The following is a 20,400-nucleotide window of genomic DNA, read 5'->3' on the forward strand; positions in this document are numbered from 1 at the left end:
TGACCGCGTAGTTCGTGAAGCCTTCAATAGCTGTACCGGGGGAATTTCCATTTGGTACAGATATAATGGGAGGCTGATCGACGCCCGGGTGCGATCAAGGGATGGCTCCCTATTGGTCAACCACGTTATGTATGCCGATTATTTGGTAATAGCTGCTCATTCAGAAGAGGAGTTGGAGGCGCTGCTGCTGAGACTGGAGCGTGCCACTAAGAGGTGGGGCCTTACCATCAGCCCCACCAAAACTAAGCACCTGCCTGGGTATGTTGTACCATCGGACACTCCACCCCCACAACTCCCAATTGGTGATGGGGCAGTTGTGGAGAGAGTGGAGAGTTTCCCATACCTGGGCAGTGTGCTTATGACCGGCTCCAGTCTATCAGCAGAGGTCTCACTCCGAATCAGTCGAGCGGCAATATCTTTTCATCGGTTGCGTAACGCTGTGTGGAAGCTACCTGGTCTGTCGCTCCGCACGAAGCTTCAGGTCTTCTCGGCCACGGTCATTCCCTCCCTTCTCTACGCTTGCGAGACGTGGACCCCCCTGGTGGAGCATCTTCGCCGGTTGGAAACATTTAGGCTGGCCTGCCTACGATCCATCCTGGGTTTAACCAGGCTGGATTGTGTGAGGAGCTCACAAATCCTTGAAAGATCTGGGCAAAGTCCCATCAGTGAGCTCCTCCGGCAGGCAAGGCTGCGTTGGCTGGGTCATGTAGCCCGCATGCCCAGCCACCGCATGCCTAAACAGCTTTTGTTCGGCCGGATCGAGGGGGCTAGACGGGCGCGGCACGGGCTGAAGAAGAGATGGAGTGATGTGGTACAGGAGGACGTGGAGCTGAGTGGACTTGCCGATGACTGGTACCAGCGGTGTCAAGATCGGCCTCAGTGGAGGAGGCTCGTGAAGGACGCTACTGGGCAGTTGGAGGCAGTCGCCCTCCAACAACAACGGAGGGCGGAGGAGCGACGCTCACAACAACGAGCGGAGCGCCGGGTGGCTAAAGCACAGCAAGTTGGCACAGTAGGGGGCACAGGTGGTGCATCAGCCAGTCATCTCGGTCATCTCAGTCAGTCGACCCGTGGCACCTGCTGGGTCTGCCCCGTGACCTCCTGCCAGCGGGCTTTCGACACTTCACGTGGCCTCAAGGTGCACTTGGCCTGGCACAAGCATCGTGGTGACGTCACCGCCACTTAGTGGCGAATGGCGGTTGTTGTTGTTGTATGTGTGTGTGTGTTGCTGTGTGTGTCTGTGTGTGTGTCTGTGTGTGTGTCTGGGTGTGTGTATGTGTGTGTGTCTGTGGAGTCTGCAGAGTCCACGATGCGACACGAGAGAGAGAGACCGGAGCTAGTCGGCAGGGACCCGGACTCCGAGTAGGAGCCCCCTAGCCCCTGGGAGTTGTGTACCCTGGTGTGTAATATTGCAACAGCTTTAATAAACCCTGGCGAAAGCCCTTAGCTTACCTCCGTCTCCAAGTACGTTCGCGAGAACTTCTCTACAATAGTATTAACACTGGAGAAAGCATTTTAAAGACCAACATATTTTAGTTATCAGATGTAAGTTCACATTTAGGATGGATTTTTTTTGGGGGGGGGATTGGGTTAATTAAAAAACCCATACGTGCAGCCCTTGCCACAGACCTTTCAAAACACCAACCCAATGTTCTTAAAATTGACGCTTTTCCTGTTCACCTCTGTTTGTTTGCCCTCCATCACACAGGGCCCAGCAGATGAGCACAGATTAGAAACGAACCGCCAGGGGCACAAAGCAGCCACACTCAAGGGCTGCCACCTGGCCACGCAAACATCTCTTATTTTATTTCATATTTACATGAGCTGCTAGCAGCTACAACACCCTTCAGATGTTGTGTCACCTGTAATGCCTCACCACCATTATCCCTATCGTGCTCTAAGCAGCTCCTAATTGAATCAGGCCCTTGTGAGGCCAACAAGTTACGGGGTTACCAATTCCACATCAGAGGTCGCAACCGGGTACCCGATACCCGTACCCTACCCAATACCCGGCTACCCGTACCCGGCCGGGTATGGGTACGAGTACCCGTTTGCGACCCTGGTGCGGCCTGGTACGGGTACGGGTAGACGGTGAGTCACTGGTGAGTCACCGTTTGTCACTCATTTCCCAACGTCTTGTCTCTTCTCACAATTCAAGTTCCTAGAATCAACCCACCCGCGCCTGCAACATGGCTTCATCCCAGAGGTCGCAATCAGGTACCCGATACCCGTACGGGTACGGCCGGGTACGGGTACGGGGACCCGTTTGCGACCCTGGTGCGGCCGGGTACGGGTAAGGAATCAAAACCCGTTTGCGACCTCTGTTCCACATGCACTGGAGCAAGTGCTACAACGCAACCAAGTTAAAGTGTTTATTTTGTATTCATAATTGACTTTTGGGTTAGACCACGTAATAATCTGCCCAAATTTCTGTCGTACCACCTGACATAGCCAAACATATTAAAATGTCACATGTACAAGCGCTCCCGACAATTAATTATCGCAACTAAATATAACAATTAGATACCCGATGTTTTACGTGAAAATGTGCCAAACGTCTTCAGGATAAGATCCAGGAAGTTAGATTAACCACGTCACCTGACCCGGCTTCTCCAATTCGTCACATTATCTTTAAAATTAAAATGACAGCATCATGTTCATACTGAATGGAGTTGCACATTTAGTTTCTGCTCATTGCGACTTTTTTTCATTATTAACCATTAATTACATTTAAATCAGACTAACATGAAAGGCGAGGTTTCGGTACGAGGCTCTTATAGCGCACATATCGGGAACAATCACGCGGACAAATGTGGAAAAATCACCTCACGTACATGTAACTTGTAGGCCTTGGCAAGAGAGTGTACGGTGAAAAATTTATTTTGTTTCTCGGAAAATAAACGAATTGTGCATCAGGTATGGTGTCTACAAATACCCGTGGCCTCTGTGCTGGAGTAGAGAGGCATTGATTGGAAAACAAGAAGGCGAACGGCGCGATAGCTCGTGCCCACAATGAGTGCGGGCTGCTGCTCTTCCTCCATCCCACCTGTTTCTATTCACTCGTGGCATGCCGCTCACCTGCACAAAATATACCGGTGATCTCTGTCTTTGGAAAGATATGTCGGCGCAATGTTGAATAAATAATCACTGGCCGAAGAAACACGCTTTTTTCTATTTAAGCACATGAAACTCCATGTCTCACCCCCCTCCCCCCCGAGTTTCAAATTCTAGCAATTACCAGGTGCGCAATGTGTACCCATTTCATTGAACGTTTGAACAAATAACGGCAGTATTGACGCCGACGTTATCGGCTCGGGGGAGCGAGGCCGCACGTGCAATCGAGCGCGACACACACGGAGGCCGTCTTGCCGCATCTCCACGACCGCTGGGAGGGACGGGCCGGATCGGTCGTCCACCCTCGCGGCCGGTCACGGTGTCACATCCGGATATCAACCCAGAGCCGGTGGTGATCAGCACTTAGTTCAGCCTCCAGCAGGAACGGATGAACATGACAAAGACATTAGCTCGGGGGAATCGCCTTAACGTAGCCTGCGTTGAAAAGCGATTTGCAATAGTCGTTCCACCGGTCGCTTTCCAGAAGGCCGTGGACGGTAGAAAAGGGCAGTGAGGGGAGTGGACATGGAGCTGCCCCACAGCCTCGTGGCTCACGAGTGAGGGGGACACGGACACGCTGCTGATGTCGCGCCCGGTTTCCAACGGTCACGGAAAAACAGCATTAGTCCCAAAGGGGTCCGCACTGGGACATCACTAAAAGTTGTGATGACTATGAAATGCTGCCTTAATAGAAAGGACATTATTACCCGACACTGCAGATAATGCCAAGAGATACGGATACAATTACTTACTATGATTAAAGAAGTAAAACATTTTCAGATACCTATAACCCCAAAATGAACAAGCAACAAGCCTATATATTTACACTCACGGTCGAGATCGGAAACCGCCCTGTCCTTCGTGATGTTGTATTTTTCAACGATGTAGTCGATTTGCTAAAGGCAAAGAAAGAAACACACTCAAGTCAGTCACACGACCGCCTTGTACCAGAGGTCGCAACCGGGTACCCGATACCCGTACCCTACCCGATACCCGGCTACCCGTACCCGGCCAGGTACGGGTACCCATTTGCGACCCTGGTGCGGCCGGGTACGGGTACGGGTAAGGAATCAAAACCCGTTTGCGACCTCTGCCTTGTACCCTGTTCAAAACCACGCTCTGATATGCCAAGCCACAGCCACAAAACGAGTTACGCCGCAGACTATTTGTGAGTTGGAATCCTCCTTTCATTTACATTTCACAACAAGTGGAATTCTACAAATTATCCGCAATGCCCACCTGCAATTTGCACAGAGCCCCCTAACAAGAACCACTGCAGCGTGCACACCACTTTCATGGCTTTATTTTGGTGATTTCGAAAAGTGTATTGGTTTAGCCATGTTTGTTTGTTGTAGTACAGAGTTAGACTGATGGCCTTAATCTAAGTTGTCTTGTGGTTGTTGTTGTTGTTTGACTTGCATCCCACTGGGATTATGACTGCAGGTATTGTGGTCTATGTAAACATGACTCCTTGTAAAAAAGGTGTCAGTTTTGTTGCCAGATAGAATGGTAAAAAAACAATTATCATTATTATATTATACTTTTCATATTAATGCAGTGGCATTGATAATTGCGTCGAGTTGTTCTTGTTGTTTATGTTTTGTGCGCCACTGCGAATCATTTGCTCACATTTAATCTACACCCACAGGTGCGTGCTTTTCGGTGACATTTAACGGAGGAAACTGCGCGGACGTGAGGCTGGGGCAGCTGCCGCTTACACGGGGCGTAGTGTTGAGCAGGGTCCGGACGTCCTTCAAGTTGCTCGACAGCAGGGTCTCCGACTGCCGGATATTGTTGGTCACATTGTTGTTGGCCACGTAGGCACACACAATGCCCGCCCTGCACGGAGACGCAAAGGGGAAGCAGAAACACGTTTTACTTACCGCAGAGAACACACAAACACTGCTGGCTTAACTCTACGGGGAGGTATTCCACGTCACTTTGAGATCCTTCAACAAACTCCGGGATAAGAAGGCTCAGCTGACCGAGTATTATTTCCCTTCTACGTGGTGACTTTACCGAAAGAACCAAGAAGATGAATCCCTGCAGTCACGAAAGCTTCAAATCGAAATTTAACCGCCTCTACGGGGAGGGATTCCACATAACTTTGAGATCCTTCAACAAACTCCGGGATAAGAAGGCTCAGCTGACCGAGTATTATTTCCCTTCTACGTGGTGACTTTACCAAAAGAACCAAGAAGATGAATCCCTGCAGTCACGAAAGAAGCTTTAAATCGAAATTTAACGAGACGACTCACTCGACGGCGAGCGTGACGAGGAGGAGCGAGGCGCCGTGGCAGCTGCGTTTGCAGTCGTCGTTCTTCCGTGGCCTCCGAAGCATCTCTCCGCGGCGGTTCCCGCAGCAGCGGCGGCGGCGGCACATGCAGCAGCCCGCCAGCGGGAGCAGCAGCAGGAAGGCGACGCCCAAAGCCGCGCACACGATAAAGCCGAGCTCATAGCGGATGATCTGAGGGCAACGTGAGCCACATCACCAAGTCACCCACGCCGAGTTGAACCGCCAGGCTTGCAGGTTACGGCACTTAATGATGGTATAATCGTTTCGAGGTGCAACGCGCTTGCACGGCGTTCACCACAGAGATAGAACAACTCAGAGGTGCCAGGAACCACAGACAAGCGGGGATCCTCTGTACAGTGGAACCTCGGTACATGTCGTTAATTCATTCCAGAAGGTAGGACTTATACCGGAAATGCCGTATAACAAACGAGTTTTTCCCATAAGAAATAACGGGGAAGGAAATAATCCGTTCCAGAGAATAAATGATATTTTATATGGCATATTATACATTAATAGGGCTGTATAAAATTATTTAGACACTACTTATTACTAAAATGCATACATACATTGAAATAAATGCATAAATAAATACAAATAAATTGAAATAAAAATAAAATTTAACATCACTTTATCTTGCTGAGAGGAGCCTACGGGGATGGTGGTGAGGAAGAGTCGTGAATGGGGTCTACGCGGTGACTCATCACGACCCATACAAGTTCTAGCAAGCGCGTCGTATCCCAAGCAAGACGTCGTATCCCAAGCAAGGCGTTGTATCCCAAGCAAGACATCGTATCCCAAGCAAGCACTGAGGTTGTGAAAGTGATGCACGACGACACAAACAAGTGGCTCGTCTTTGCAGAGCAGGCAAGAGCGCAAGTGAAAATTGCGAAGCGTGCAAACTAACCTGGCGATAGTCCTTGTTTACGACTCCAAAACCTTGCTTCATAGCTTTGGCGAGTAGCTCTGCGAGAGAGAAATGCCGCGAAAAAATGTAAACCTCACAATCTCTTTGAACAAAAACAAAGTAATGAATTGTTCCCGGTAAACGTTTTCAAAGGTGTGCATCGCGTAATCTTTGCCTTGATATGCACGCGCACGTATCCTACGCGACCAAACTCCGCACGTAAAGTGCCGCTGTGAAATATTTCTGAGCGTGGAAACCAGAGCACAAATTTGTGAACATAAATTGTGCCGAAACTTGCTATGGAGCGGCGGTTTTCTGCGTGTGGCAAGGTCACCACGTGTGGTTACACGAGACATCTCCCGGGGGTACGTGAGACAATTCAGAATCAGAATGTGTTTCTCGTGGAGGAATCCGATGAGCTATGAAGCTCTGTTTCACAGGTGCCCGGTAGGGGCACGGGGCCAGAACGTGACAACAACAAACACGGCAGGAGTGAAAATATACGAGAGGTGAACAAATCACTTGAAATATATACAAATATATAAATATATACAAATATATAAATATATACAAATAACACTTTCTTTTTCTTACCAGGTAAAGCCCACTGAGCTTTTGGTTTATTTTTCAGAAGTGACCTGGGCACAATTAATAGCTCAACCAAGTGGCTTATCACGTGTACATTTATAGCAGCAAAATCATCTAAACGCATTTAAATTTCGATGTAAAGCTTTCGTGCCTGCAGGGATTCATCTTCTCGGTTCTTTCGGTAAAGTCACGTAGAAGGGAAGTAATAAAATAATAAAAATAAAACATAATAAAATAATTCTCACGACGTTTCGGCCACAACGCAAGCAGCCGTCCTCAGGTGAAAAACTATATCTTGTCGACAGACCTGTTCTTCACCTGAGGACGGCTGCTTGCGTTGTGGCCGAAACGTCGTGAGAATTATTTCATTATGTTTTATTTTTATTATTTTATTACTTCCCTTCTACGTGACTTTACCGAAAGAACCAAGAAGATGAATCCCTGCAGTCACGAAAGCTTTACATCGAAATTTAGCTTATAGAGAATTGTGATTTTCAAACAACGCGGTCATTTACAGACCCTTAGCAATTTGCTGCGGGACGATGGCCTCAACGTGCGGTGACAGCCGTGGGAGGCGTTTGACCATACTTCACTACGCCGGTCTGCGCAGGTTAGTGACATGGTAAAAAGGACAGAATCAGGTCAGATATAATTGGCCACCGATGTTGGCCGTGGTGGGGAATCTAACTCAGGTCATTGTGCGGCTGCACATTTACCCTTTTGAATCTACGGAAAGGATGACCTTATAGGATTTTGGCTAAACTCATGCGGCCAGCTATGGCTACAGGGTTTGGTGGTACATGTTGTTTATGTCGTTTATTGTGAAATTTCGGTCACAGTTCCTATGATCACTGTTAGATTGCTTATGGCTTTATTTTGGTGATTTCGAAAAGCTGTTTGGTTTGGCCATGTTTGTGTTGTTGTAGTATGGAGTTAGACTGATGGCCTTAATCTAAGTTGTCTTGTGGTTGTTGTTTGACTTGCATCCCACTGGGATTGTTGCACACAGCGTTGGTGTACGGTGCTTTTTCTGGAAGACTTCGCAGTTTTTCCTGGATTTTTCTGTTTGCGCAAAGTCACTTTAAGATGTTTCCTTGTTCGTGTTTTTGTTTTCTGTTTGTTGCGGTTGCACCTGATTCAAGAGCCGAATGGCTCACAGGGCTACACCAAATCAATAAAACTGAAATATAAACCGCATGTATATATACCAACACTCCAATATAGTCACACGATCTCCCAAAGCACTCACCGTGAGGAAATGAATTCGGCTGAACGAGGTCCAGAAACTTGTGCATCATCAAGAAGAGCGTTCCGATGGCGCCGGCGTCGTAACTGGTGTCGGTCACGTAGGTGGCCGTAGGAACTTGCCCAAAGTCCAGCGTGGTGGACGGCACGCTCAACACGAGGACGAGCGCCAGCAGTACAAAAACCGCCGGGAATGCCGTCACACCACCAGCCATCGTCGCTGCGGGAAGGCTGCAAAAGCTAACGCACAAACAAGGGAGTGGGGCGCCACCGTGGTTTTGCGCACAAAAGTCTCCTCGCGAGCAGCGCCAGCCAACACGGTCCCAATAACGCTCACGTCCAGATCGTCGTTATCGTCGCACGCTCGGGTGAATGGTGCGCGTCGGTTCACGTGGACGTGGCGCCTCCCGTAAGTCCTGTGGGGCGGCGGGAGTGTTTGTATCCGATGAGCTCCTTACGCTGAATCGGGCATCTGGGAAGACAATAGCAAAAATTAAGAGGGCATTTTAAACGCAATAAGACTTTCACAGGAACGCACGTACGCAAACAGCCGGCTGCTATGTACGGCAATATAGCAGTTCACCGAATAAATAATCTGCAGCTGCACTTGGAAGAAATCACACCGGGTTATTTGAAAGGTTCACACAGCCAATTGCAAGTCACTGTTTGGTTGCACGAATTTTTTCCCATCAAATCGGCCACACGGTAGTTTAAAGGTTCCCCGATGTTTTAAAATCGTAATACGTTTCGCTCGTTTGCATTGCCATTGGCTCGCTGGAGGCGCACTTGAAACAAATATTTTTGTCTTCTTGTTTCTTTCGGTAAAGTCACGTAGAAGGGAAGTAATAAAATAATAAAAATAAAACATAATAAAACAATTCTCACGACGTTTCGGCTACAACGCAAGCAGCCGTCTTCAGGTGAAGAATGAGACACTACCAAACTAGGAGCTTATATATAAGCTGCATTGGGGGTTGAAGAGCGCCTTAACAAAAAGAATGTGCATGTGAAGAGGAATTTAGCATATTCATGGAAAATGCGTAGGCGTTGGGCGGGGGGGTGTCAAAGTCATATTATGCCCATGCATTATGCAGGATCAGCAGCAACCAAGGGGGGTGCAGGGATTAGCAGTAACAAAGGAAAGGAATGTTAATGATATGTAGCTGCAGTTACTCAACAACCACGTAGAAAACTAAAGTATAAACTACATAAAAAACTAAAGTATAAACTGCATCGCACCATCAGTATACTTACTATACTCTATAATAAGCTGAGTTACTAACAGCAAGTAATACATTACAATTCTACCTCGTAAAAATTCTATAATATGCTTCCATCTAAACCTTATTCTCTTATATCACACGAGCATATACCGTACTATATACTGCCATAGATAAACCCAACATTAAATTATATACTGTATTGCTGTAAACCAACCTATATCTTATACATTTAATATAACACTATGTATTATTCTACACACCCTAATGTGTATCGAAATGGTTTATTACGTCCTTCCAATGATTGCTGAGCCAGAATCCATCTTCTCGGTTAAAATTGTCTCTGTGTTTGTATATGTGGATCGCCTCATGAACGAATCTCTCATGATAGCCAGATGGCTTGCAGAGAACCTCTGTCTTGGAGAAGTCGATATCATGTGAGCCCACTGAGTTGTAACAGTGATCTGCCACGGCTGAGGTGTTTGTCCTACCGTGTTTCAGGTCAGCTTTATGTTCACGGATGCGGTCCGAGACATGTCGTTTGGTTTCCCCAATGTAACTGCTACCACAGAGGCAACTTAGTTTGTAGACGCCAGGGTACTGTATGTCTGGAACCACATCTTTTACAGACGGTACCAGATCACGGATTTTATGTACTGTGTTGAATCGGACCTGGATCTTGTGTTTAATCAGGATTTTGGAGATCTTTTTTGTGACCCCAGCAATGTAGGGTAAGGTGATGGTCTTGAAAGGCTCCTCAACAGGATCCTTCTTGATGGTTGGAGTGATGGCTTTGCGGATTGTATAGTCAGAGTAACCATTTGCCTTAAGAGCTTGGCGTACGTGTTTGAGTTCACTGGAAATGTGTTCATGGTCGGAGATGCATTGGGCTCTATGATATAGAGTCTTGATGAGGGAATTCTTCTGGGATGGATGGTGGTGGGAATCCGGTTTTAGATAAGCATCCGTGTGGGTGGCTTTCCTGTAGACAGAGTGGCTCATTGAACCATCAGGTCTCCTTTTGATTAGTCGAAAATGATGGCAAGCTACCCTTTTTGGATGTCCTAATCAAAAGGAGACCTGATGGTTCAATGAGCCACTCTGTCTACAGGAAAGCCACCCACACGGATGCTTATCTAAAACCGGATTCCCACCACCATCCATCCCAGAAGAATTCCCTCATCAAGACTCTATATCATAGAGCCCAATGCATCTCCGACCATGAACACATTTCCAGTGAACTCAAACACGTACGCCAAGCTCTTAAGGCAAATGGTTACTCCGACTATACAATCCGCAAAGCCATCACTCCAACCATCAAGAAGGATCCTGTTGAGGAGCCTTTCAAGACCATCACCTTACCCTACATTGCTGGGGTCACAAAAAAGATCTCCAAAATCCTGATTAAACACAAGATCCAGGTCCGATTCAACACAGTACATAAAATCCGTGATCTGGTACCGTCTGTAAAAGATGTGGTTCCAGACATACAGTACCCTGGCGTCTACAAACTAAGTTTCCTCTGTGGTAGCAGTTACATTGGGGAAACCAAACGACATGTCTCGGACCGCATCCGTGAACATAAAGCTGACCTGAAACACGGTAGGACAAACACCTCAGCCGTGGCAGATCACTGTTACAACTCAGTGGGCTCACATGATATCGACTTCTCCAAGACAGAGGTTCTCTGCAAGCCATCTGGCTATCATGAGAGATTCGTTCATGAGGCGATCCACATATACAAACACAGAGACAATTTTAACCGAGAAGATGGATTCTGGCTCAGCAATCATTGGAAGGACGTAATAAACCATTTCGATACACATTAGGGTGTGTAGAATAATACATAGTGTTATATTAAATGTATAAGATATAGGTTGGTTTACAGCAATACAGTATATAATTTAATGTTGGGTTTATCTATGGCAGTATATAGTACGGTATATGCTCGTGTGATATAAGAGAATAAGGTTTAGATGGAAGCATATTATAGAATTTTTACGAGGTAGAATTGTAATGTATTACTTGCTGTTAGTAACTCAGCTTATTATAGAGTATAGTAAGTATACTGATGGTGCGATGCAGTTTATACTTTAGTTTTTTTATGTAGTTTATACTTTAGTTTTCTACGTGGTTGTTGAGTAACTGCAGCTACATATCATTAACATTCCTTTCCTTTGTTACTGCTAATCCCTGCACCCCCCTTGGTTGCTGCTGATCCTGCATAATGCATGGGCATAATATGACTTTGACACCCCCCCGCCCAACGCCTACGCATTTTCCATGAATATGCTAAATTCCTCTTCACATGCACATTCTTTTTGTTAAGGCGCTCTTCAACCCCCAATGCAGCTTATATATAAGCTCCTAGTTTGGTAGTGTCTCATTCTTCACCTGAAGACGGCTGCTTGCGTTGTAGCCGAAACGTCGTGAGAATTGTTTTATTATGTTTTATTTTTATTATTTTATTACTTCCCTTCTACGTGACTTTACCGAAAGAAACAAGAAGATGAATCCCTGCAGTCACGAAAGCTTTAAATCGAAAAATATTTTTGTATCACAGCGAAAATGTTATTGGCCACTCAAAATAACGCCCTGTATATTCAGTAAAAATACAAGTAAATCACGATTCATGGTTAATTACATTGCAACAAAAGACTACAAATCTATATTTGCCGGAGACAATAATAATTATTTTCAAAGGTAAAAATGCCTGAGCGATCAAACGGCGCAAACTAAATTTAAATAGAATATTGTTCACAATCCATCGGATGCTGATACCCCGTTGTTGTATACTTGAAGTCTATTTCAACACTTTCTGTCTTTCAGCGGAGTTGTTAATCTCTCGCAGTGGAGGCCCGAACAACCTGAAACAGCAAATCTCCACATTATAAATTGTGTCCGATAGCTAGACCTCAGAATTCCGCGCCTGGTGCGTGAACACTGAGCCCTAAGAATGCTCAAGATGCCTTACGTGTCTGTCTCTGTGAGCTTTGAGCAACAGCAGAGATTCCTGAGAATCCTAATAATGCCTTCGTGTGCACGTGAACAAAAAACACTGAACACATTGTCATATAACACTGTAGCCTTAAAAGGAAAAGTATATAATAGGCGATGTTTGGCATATGGCCCTTCTTCATTGCAGATCAAAAACAAGACCAGATATAGAGTGGATAAGAGTTGGAGACTGCATTTAACAACCATGGGTGTCTCTACACGTTGGTCACTTGGAGGATGTGTATTATACCTCGTTCTTTGTCTCTGTGTGATTGTTGGTCAGATACAAACATAGAGACACAGTGAGATGTGTCTGTAGTGGTGTTGGTCAGACACAGAGAGACACAGTGAGATGTCTCGTAGTGGATGTTGTCAGACACAAACACAGAGACACAGTGAGATGTGTCTGTGTGGATGTTGGTCAGACACAAACAGAGAGACATAGTGAGATGTCTCTGTAGTGGATGTTGGTCAGACACAACACAGAGACACAGTGAGATGTGTCTGTGTGGATGTTGGTCAGACACAGAGAGAGAGACATAGTGAGATGTCTCTGTAGTGGATGTTGGTCAGACACAAACACAGAGACACAGTGAGATGTGTCTGTGTGGATGTTGGTCAGACACAAACACAGAGACACAGTGAGATGTGTCTGTGTGGATGTTGGTCAGACACAAACACAGAGACACAGTGATGATCGTAAGTCGGGGACTACCTGTAGATAGGCCCTGTAGGTTACTGCGGGGATGTAGGGAGCGGTGGTGCAGCGGCGAAACCCCAAGAAAAAAATATTTGAATCGGTTCTGGGCCTCCCCTAAGTCGACTCCGCCTCAAATGAGTACCTGGTGCGGTGGACTCGAGACGTGGTGCCGGTAGGACGAGTCGATGATGATGGATGGATGAGGATGGAGAGTGGACGACTTTAGGAGGAGGAGGAGGCAGCCGGAAGTGACGTCACGCCCACACTCGTAAGCCACGCCCAGGCCCCTCCCCCCTCCCCCCACCTCTAACGGAACGTTGGGCTTGATTTGTAAGAATATTTTTATTCGCGCACGCATGCACACACACATACAAGACAAACGGTACAAATTTAAAAAAACACACACACAAGGTACAAAAAAAATAAGCGGTGCAGGTGAGGTTGGAAACCCAAGAGGGTTTATATGAAAAGCAGACCACATTTTTTCTTCGATTTAAAGCTTCTTTGGTGACTGCAGGGATTCATATTCTTGGTTCTTTCGGTAAAGTCACATAGAATGGAAATAATAAATAATAAAAATAAAACATAATAAAATAATTCTCACGACGTTTCGACCACAACAGGTCTGTCGAGAGACAGACTATGTCTCCTCGACAGACCTGTTCTTCGTCAGACGCTGTCTTTCCGACAGACCTGTTCTCCACCTGAAGACCGCTGCATCTTTCTTGTCTTAAAGCTTTCGTGACTGCAGGGATTCATACTCTTGGTTCTTTCGGTAAAGTCTTTACCGAAAAAACCAAGAACATCTTAACACAGCAGTTTTGTTGCCAGAAAAAAGGGGAAAACTTATTGTCAAAAGCATCTTTCTTGACTCAAAGCTTCAGTGGCTGCAGGAATTCAGTGGCTTTACCGAAAGACCCCCAAAAAAATATTTGTTTTTGTGTGCGCTTATGTGTGTGTGTGTGACTTGGGCTCCATGGATGATACTAACTTATTTCGCGCACCGCACCGTAACACCTGCCCAGTGCGAAGAGTAGGCCAACCCTGTGCTTGTGAAATGTGGAAACCCTCGAATGGAATATCTGCACCGGTTAGAAACATTCAGGCTGGCCTGCCTATGATCCATCCTGGGTTTTAACCAGGCTGGATTATTTAAGGAGCTCACAAATCCTTGAAAGATCTGGAAATCTCCATCAGTGAGCTCCTCTGGCAAGCAAGGCTGCATTAGCTGGGTCATATAGCCCACATTCCCAACCACCGCTTGCCGAGAAAGCTGTTTGGCCAGATAAAGGGGGCTAAACGGACACGACACGGGTTGGAAAAGAGATGTATGTGGTACAGGAGGATATGGAGCTGAGTGGACTTCCCTTACCACTGACTTTTTCCACACCATACTCTTTGGTTCTTTCGGTAAAGTCACGTAGGTATAAAATAAAATAAATAAAATCACGACGTTTCGGGCGCAACACAAGCGTCCGTCACCAGGTGGGACAACCACAGCAACAAACAATATGCTGACGTGGGCAAAAGGGCTGCTGCAACAAGAGGCTATATAGGTAAGAGATGGGGGGTGGGGGAGCCAGGGAGGAGAGACAGGGAGGGGGTGGGGGGTAGGGGGAGTGGATGCTACAAGACACAATCACGGCAGAAGATACCGGGGTGGGGAGGGGAAGTGGACAGGCTGGGAGTGGGAGGGTAGGTTTTCCATACCAGTTTAACCAATATCTATAACACAGCAGAGGTCGCAACCGGGTACCCGATACCCGTACCCTACCTGATACCCGGCTACCCGTACCCGGCTGGGTACGGGTAGCCGTTTGCGACTCTGGTGCGGCCTGGTACGGGTAGGCGTGAGTCACTGGTAACTGTTTGTCACTCATTTCCCAACGTCTTGTCTCTTCTCACAATTCAAGTTCATAGAATCAACCCACCCGCGCCTGCAACATGGCTTCATCCCAGAGGTCGCAATCAGGTACCCGATACCCGTACCCTACCCGTACACGGCCGGGTACGGGTAGGGTACGGGAACTGCCGGGTACGGGTACCCGTTTGCGACTCTGGTGCGGCTGGGTACGGGTACGGGTAAGGAATCAAAACCCGTTTGCGACCTCTGTAACACGGTGTTCTTTTTGGTTAGATGGCGTAGATATAGAAATATCTTCAAACCCGCCATCACCCGACAGGCAACGTAGTAAGGTTTGTCACGTGAACAGAACGTGCCAATTCGTTACTTGCGCAGCACACCGTGGGTTGTGTTGGAGAGCGAAGCCACCACGTTGATCTGTGTTTGTGTTCGCGTACGGATCAAGGCTGTCATGTTTTAATAAACAAAAGATTCTACACTATGGGAACCTCATTTGCCAGTAAAAATATGATAATTGCTTTTTTACCCTTCTATCTGGCAACAAAACTGACACCTTTTTACAAGGAGTCATGTTTGCATAGACTGCTATACCTGCAGTCATAAATACAAACAAAAGACATAACTCTGATAATGTATGCACTGTCCTTGAAGTTGATTGGTCCACACCCAACTTCAAGGACAGTGCACTTTATCAGAGTTATGTTCTTATGTTTGTATTATGACTGCTGGTATTGCGGTCTATGCAAACATGACTCCTCGTAAAAAGGTGTCAGTTTTGTTGCCAGATAGAAGGGTAAACAACCAATTATCAAACAAAAAATTATCGTTGAAGTAATTCGTGGATGGAGAACGCCAGCCCACACACTGGGCTGCCTCTTGATGCTGGTTGGCTTCCCCACTGCACCGACGGGCATTCATCGTCCGTCCTGTCGCGTTTGTGATCCGCAAATCGTCTCTTTGAACGCGGCAGTCGCGTGACAGGAAATCACTTGAACAATTTTTTTTTTCAAATGCACTTCACCTACCCCTCTCATCTCACTCCACTCCACACACTCTCAGACCTCTTCCCCTCTCATCTCACCGTGTTCGCGTGCATTTTCACATGCAAAGTTTTATTCGCATTCACATCTTCAACCTCCCAGTTCCCCAGCTTGAAGAACTCCCCTCCCCGTCCCGGTGTCGGCCGTCCTTCTCCCGACTTTGGCGTCTCCCGCGCCTCCAGGCGCACCACCACCTCGTCGTCGTCGTCGGAGCCTTTGCGAGGAAGCTTGGGAGAGCGACCGCCCTCCTCCTCCGTACTACTACCACCGCCACCACCGCCACCACCGCCGCCTCCACCCAAGTTGTTGGCTATCCACGAGACTTCCCGTGGCCGGCGCCTGAGACACCGCGGGCAGCAGCGGCGCCCTGCGGCCAGCAGGACGCTCAGCAGGCAGACGGCCAGCGACAGGGGCAGCAGCACAGGCAGCAGGGAGCCTGGGGGAGGGGCAGGGGGAGGGAGGGGGAGGGGGCAGGGGGAGGGAGGGGGAGAGGGGGAGGCAGGGAGGGGATGGAGGGGAGGGAACAGAGGGAGGGAGGGAGGGAGGAGGGGGGTGGAGGGAGGGGGGGAGGCAGGGAGGGGAGGGGGCAGGGGAAGGGAGGGGGAGGGAGGAGGGGGGGAGGCAGGGAGGGGAGGGAGGGGAGGGGGGAGGAGGGGGGATGGGGGAGGGGGGAGGGGAGGATGGGGAGGGAGGGGGAGGGAGAGGGAGGGGAAGGGAGCAGGGGGTGGAGGGAGGGGGGGAGGCAGGGAGGGGAGGGAGGGGAGGGGGCAGGGGAGTGAAACCACAGACTCCAAATACTCCTCTACTTAGCTACTCAGTCTCTACTACTACTACACTACTCAGTGTTCACCGGACCGGCCGCTGTCACCCCCCCCCCCCACTCACGATCAATGGCGGCGGAAGCCGGGGGGACAGATCTTCCGCTGTCGATGCTCGTGACGCCCACGCCGGACGCACACGAAGAACCAACACCACCAACACCATCAACACCATCAACGCTGCACTCCTCCTCGTCGTCATCCACCTTCTCTCCTGATGGTGCACAAAAAACCAGGAAGGCCGTACGTACGTCTATGGGTCTCTGTGTGGTGAGTCCATGGGTCTCTGTGTGGTGAGTCTATGGGTCTGTGTGTGATGAGTCTATGGGTCTCTGTTGAGTATATGGGTCTCTGTGTGGTGAGTCTATGGATATCTGTCTGGTGAGTCTATGGGTCTGTGTGTGGTGAGTCTATGGGTCTCTGTGTGGTGAGTCTATGGCTCTCTGTGTGGTGAGTCTATGGATCTCTGTCTGGTGAGTCTATGGGTCTCTGTGTGATGAGTCTGTGGGTCTCTGTTGAGTATATGGGTCTCTGTGTGGTGAGTCTATGGGTCTCTGTGTGGTGAGTCTATGGGTCTGTGTGTGGTGAGTCTATGGGTCTCTGTTGAGTATATGGCTCTCTGTGTGGTGAGTCTATGGATCTCTGTCTGGTGAGTCTATGGGTCTGTGTGTGATGAGTCTGTGGGTCTCTGTTGAGTATATGGGTCTCTGTGTGGTGAGTCTATGGATCTCTGTCTGGTGAGTCTATGGGTCTGAGTGTGATGAGTCTATGGGTCTCTGTTGAGTCTATGGGTCTCTGTGTGATGAGTCTGTAATAAAAGACTCCGTCAGGCACTGCTGGTCTCCGCTTGTCTTTTATTCAGGTTCTTCTCCGCACCCCGCTGGTCTCCTCCTAGGACCAGCGTCGTCTCCTCTCACGTGCCCTGCACGCTCCCTCTCCCTCTCGCGTGCCCCGCACGCTCCCTCTCGCGTGCCACGCACGCTCCTCCGTTAGCTCCCCTACTCCCGCACTCCACACACCGCTGGCCGTGGCCGATCCCTCAGCGGTGGGCCGGAGCGCGACTCCGCTCACCCTCGAGGAACCCACTGGCCCGCCGCCGCAGTGAGATCGCCAGGCCCCCTCTCGTCCGGCACGAAAACAGCCTTCGACGGAGTCCACCCGACGGCATCTCCCTCCACGGTCGGGCTCCCCGTCCAGGCGGTCATCTGCGCCCAACGGCGCAAGTTGAACTGCGCATCGAGGCACTTGGCTGCCATCCGGGAGGTCAGCTGCTCATGGCCGCACACCGGCAGCGGAATGCCCAAGTCCTTGGACAGCTCCAACATCTTACCCAGTATCAAGGGCTCCAACAAGTCGGGCTCCATCTCTGGATACGCGGCCATGGCCAGCTCAAGCACAGCACCCCGGAAAGCCACAGGCGATTCCTCGGGTACCCGTTGCCTCTGGACGAATTTGCGGTGTGCATCGTCCGGAGGCTCGTACGCTTCCGCCATTTCGTCAAACGCCCCTTTCAGCGTCGCCTTCTTCGCGGCTGCAATGGAGCGGAAGAATTTCAAAGACTTGTCATCCAGGAGCGTCGGCAGAACTTCCAAGGCCTCCACATCCGTCCACTTGGCGGATCGGATGGCCGACTCAAAACGCCACGCAAATGCGCTCCAATCTCCTCCAACTGAGAATTCTTTAATCGTCGTAAGGCGATGGCTGCGGCGGCGACAAGATGGCGGCTTCCCGCCGTGGCGGCGACAAGATGGCGGCTTCCCGTCGTTCGGCCGCGACCACACCCAAGATGGCGGCGTCCTGCCCCGTGTCGGAAAGGGCGGGAAGCCTCGCAGAGGCCCCAATGGCGGACGGCTCGGCCCCACCCGAAGGCTCCCCGCTTGAAGGCCCGCCGCGTGGCTGTCTCGGCATCGTCACTGGCGCGACCAGGGTGACTAAATGCAGCAGAACGGCCCGCAGCGAATCAAGCTGGACTGCCATGTGTCGCCAGCCATCCTCGGCGCCCGTCGACGCAGACGGCCCGGCCGCCCCGACGACATCTTGTACTCCCGTCGTGTCGCTCGCCGCCACTTCGCCCACGCCCTCCATGGTCGGGACCGCCACCGCCGGAGGAAGGTCCTCTTTGTCTTCTGAAGATGGTGCAGGTACTGCTGGTCTCCGCTTGTCTTTTATTCAGGTTCTTCTCCGCACCCCGCTGGTCTCCTCCTGGGACCAGCATCGTCTCCTCTCGCGTGCCCCGAGCACGCTCCTTCTCCCTCTCGCGTGCCCCGCACGCTCCCTCTCTCTCTCCCTCCCGCGTGCCACGCATGCTCCTCCGTTAGCTCCTCTACTCCCGCACTCCGCACACCGCTGGCCGACGGCGTGCTGAGGATCTTCGGCCACGTGGCCGATGGCGCGGATCTCTCTCACCACCCAACGTGGCTCAGCCTCTTAACTTCCCCGACTGCCACGATCTCTTCCGGGCTCCCACTTATATCCATTCCCCCCACGTGACCCTGACTCATCCCCTTCCGGATCGTCAGATCCGGCCTTCCCATACTGCCCCGCTGGCTCCGCCCCCATTCACCTCGCCTCCCATTGGAGCTGCCGAGGTGACCGGTGGCCCCTCCCACACGCCCCGCAGACCAGGCTCCGCCCCCCAATACCCCGGCCGTGTGATTGGACCAGAGCCCAGCAACAACCCCATTTACGCTCGCGTTACAAGTCGATGTGTCTCTGTGTGGTGAGTCTATGGGTCTCTGTGTGATGAGTCTATGGGTCTCTGTTGAGTCTATGGGTCTGTGTGTGGTGAGTCTATGGGTCTCTGTGTGATGAGTCTATAGGTCTCTGTGTGGTGAGTCTGTGGGTCTCTGTGTGGTGAGTCTATGGGTCTCTGTGTGATGAGTCTATAGGTCTCTGTGTGGCGAGTCTATGGGTCTCTGTGTGATGAGTCTATGGGTCTCTGTGTGTGGTGAGTCTATGGATCTCTGTGTGGTGAGTCTATGGGTCTCTGTGTGAGGTGAGTCTATGGGTCTCTGTGTGATGAGTCTATAGGTCTCTGTGTGGTGAGTCTATGGGTCTCTGTGTGATGAGTCTATAGGTCTCTGTGTGGTGAGTCTATGGATCTCTGTGTGGTGAGTCCATGGGTCTCTGTGTGGTGAGTCTGTGGGTCTCTGTGTGGTGAGTCTATGGATATCTGTGTGGTGAGTCTATGGGTCTCTGTTGAGTCTATGGGTCTCTGTGTGGTGAGTCTATGGATCTCTGTGTGGTGAGTCTATGGATCTCTGTGTGGTGAGTCTATGGGTCTCTGTTGAGTCTATGGGTCTCTGTGTGGTGAGTCTATAGCACTCACCACACTCACCACACTCACCACACACCACACTCACCACTCACCACACTACCACCTAACCACACACACCACACTCACCACACTCACCACACTCACCACACTCACCACACACACCACACTCACCACACACACCACACTCACCACACTCACCACACACACCACACACACCACACTCACCACACTCACCACACTCACCTATCTCGCAGCTCGTGCCGGAATACCCCTGGCGGCAGATGCAGGTAAACTCATCCGGCTTCGCGTTGATGCAGGTGCCTCCATTCCGGCACGG

The 20,400-nt window shown here is 49.7% G+C and overlaps 1 protein-coding gene across 1 annotated transcript in view; it reads right to left on the reverse strand.

The window, feature by feature from the left end:
* Nucleotides 1-13,308, reverse strand: part of LOC133361801 (prominin-1-A-like) — a 45,748-nt gene extending 32,440 nt beyond the window's left edge. The window contains 7 exon segments of the mRNA XM_061580797.1: nucleotides 3,947-4,010; nucleotides 4,833-4,953; nucleotides 5,373-5,581; nucleotides 6,315-6,373; nucleotides 8,152-8,387; nucleotides 8,606-8,619; nucleotides 13,207-13,308. Of these exon segments, the coding sequence (XP_061436781.1) occupies nucleotides 3,947-4,010; nucleotides 4,833-4,953; nucleotides 5,373-5,581; nucleotides 6,315-6,373; nucleotides 8,152-8,387; nucleotides 8,606-8,619 (703 nt within the window). The 5' untranslated portion in view covers nucleotides 13,207-13,308.
* Between the last annotated feature and the right edge of the window lie 7,092 nt (nucleotides 13,309-20,400).

This window comes from Lethenteron reissneri, unplaced genomic scaffold, assembly GCF_015708825.2.
Source record: "Lethenteron reissneri isolate LAM-NWPU_2019-01 unplaced genomic scaffold, ASM1570882v1 scaffold_1240, whole genome shotgun sequence".
In the NCBI taxonomy this organism is placed as follows: domain Eukaryota; kingdom Metazoa; phylum Chordata; class Hyperoartia; order Petromyzontiformes; family Petromyzontidae; genus Lethenteron; species Lethenteron reissneri.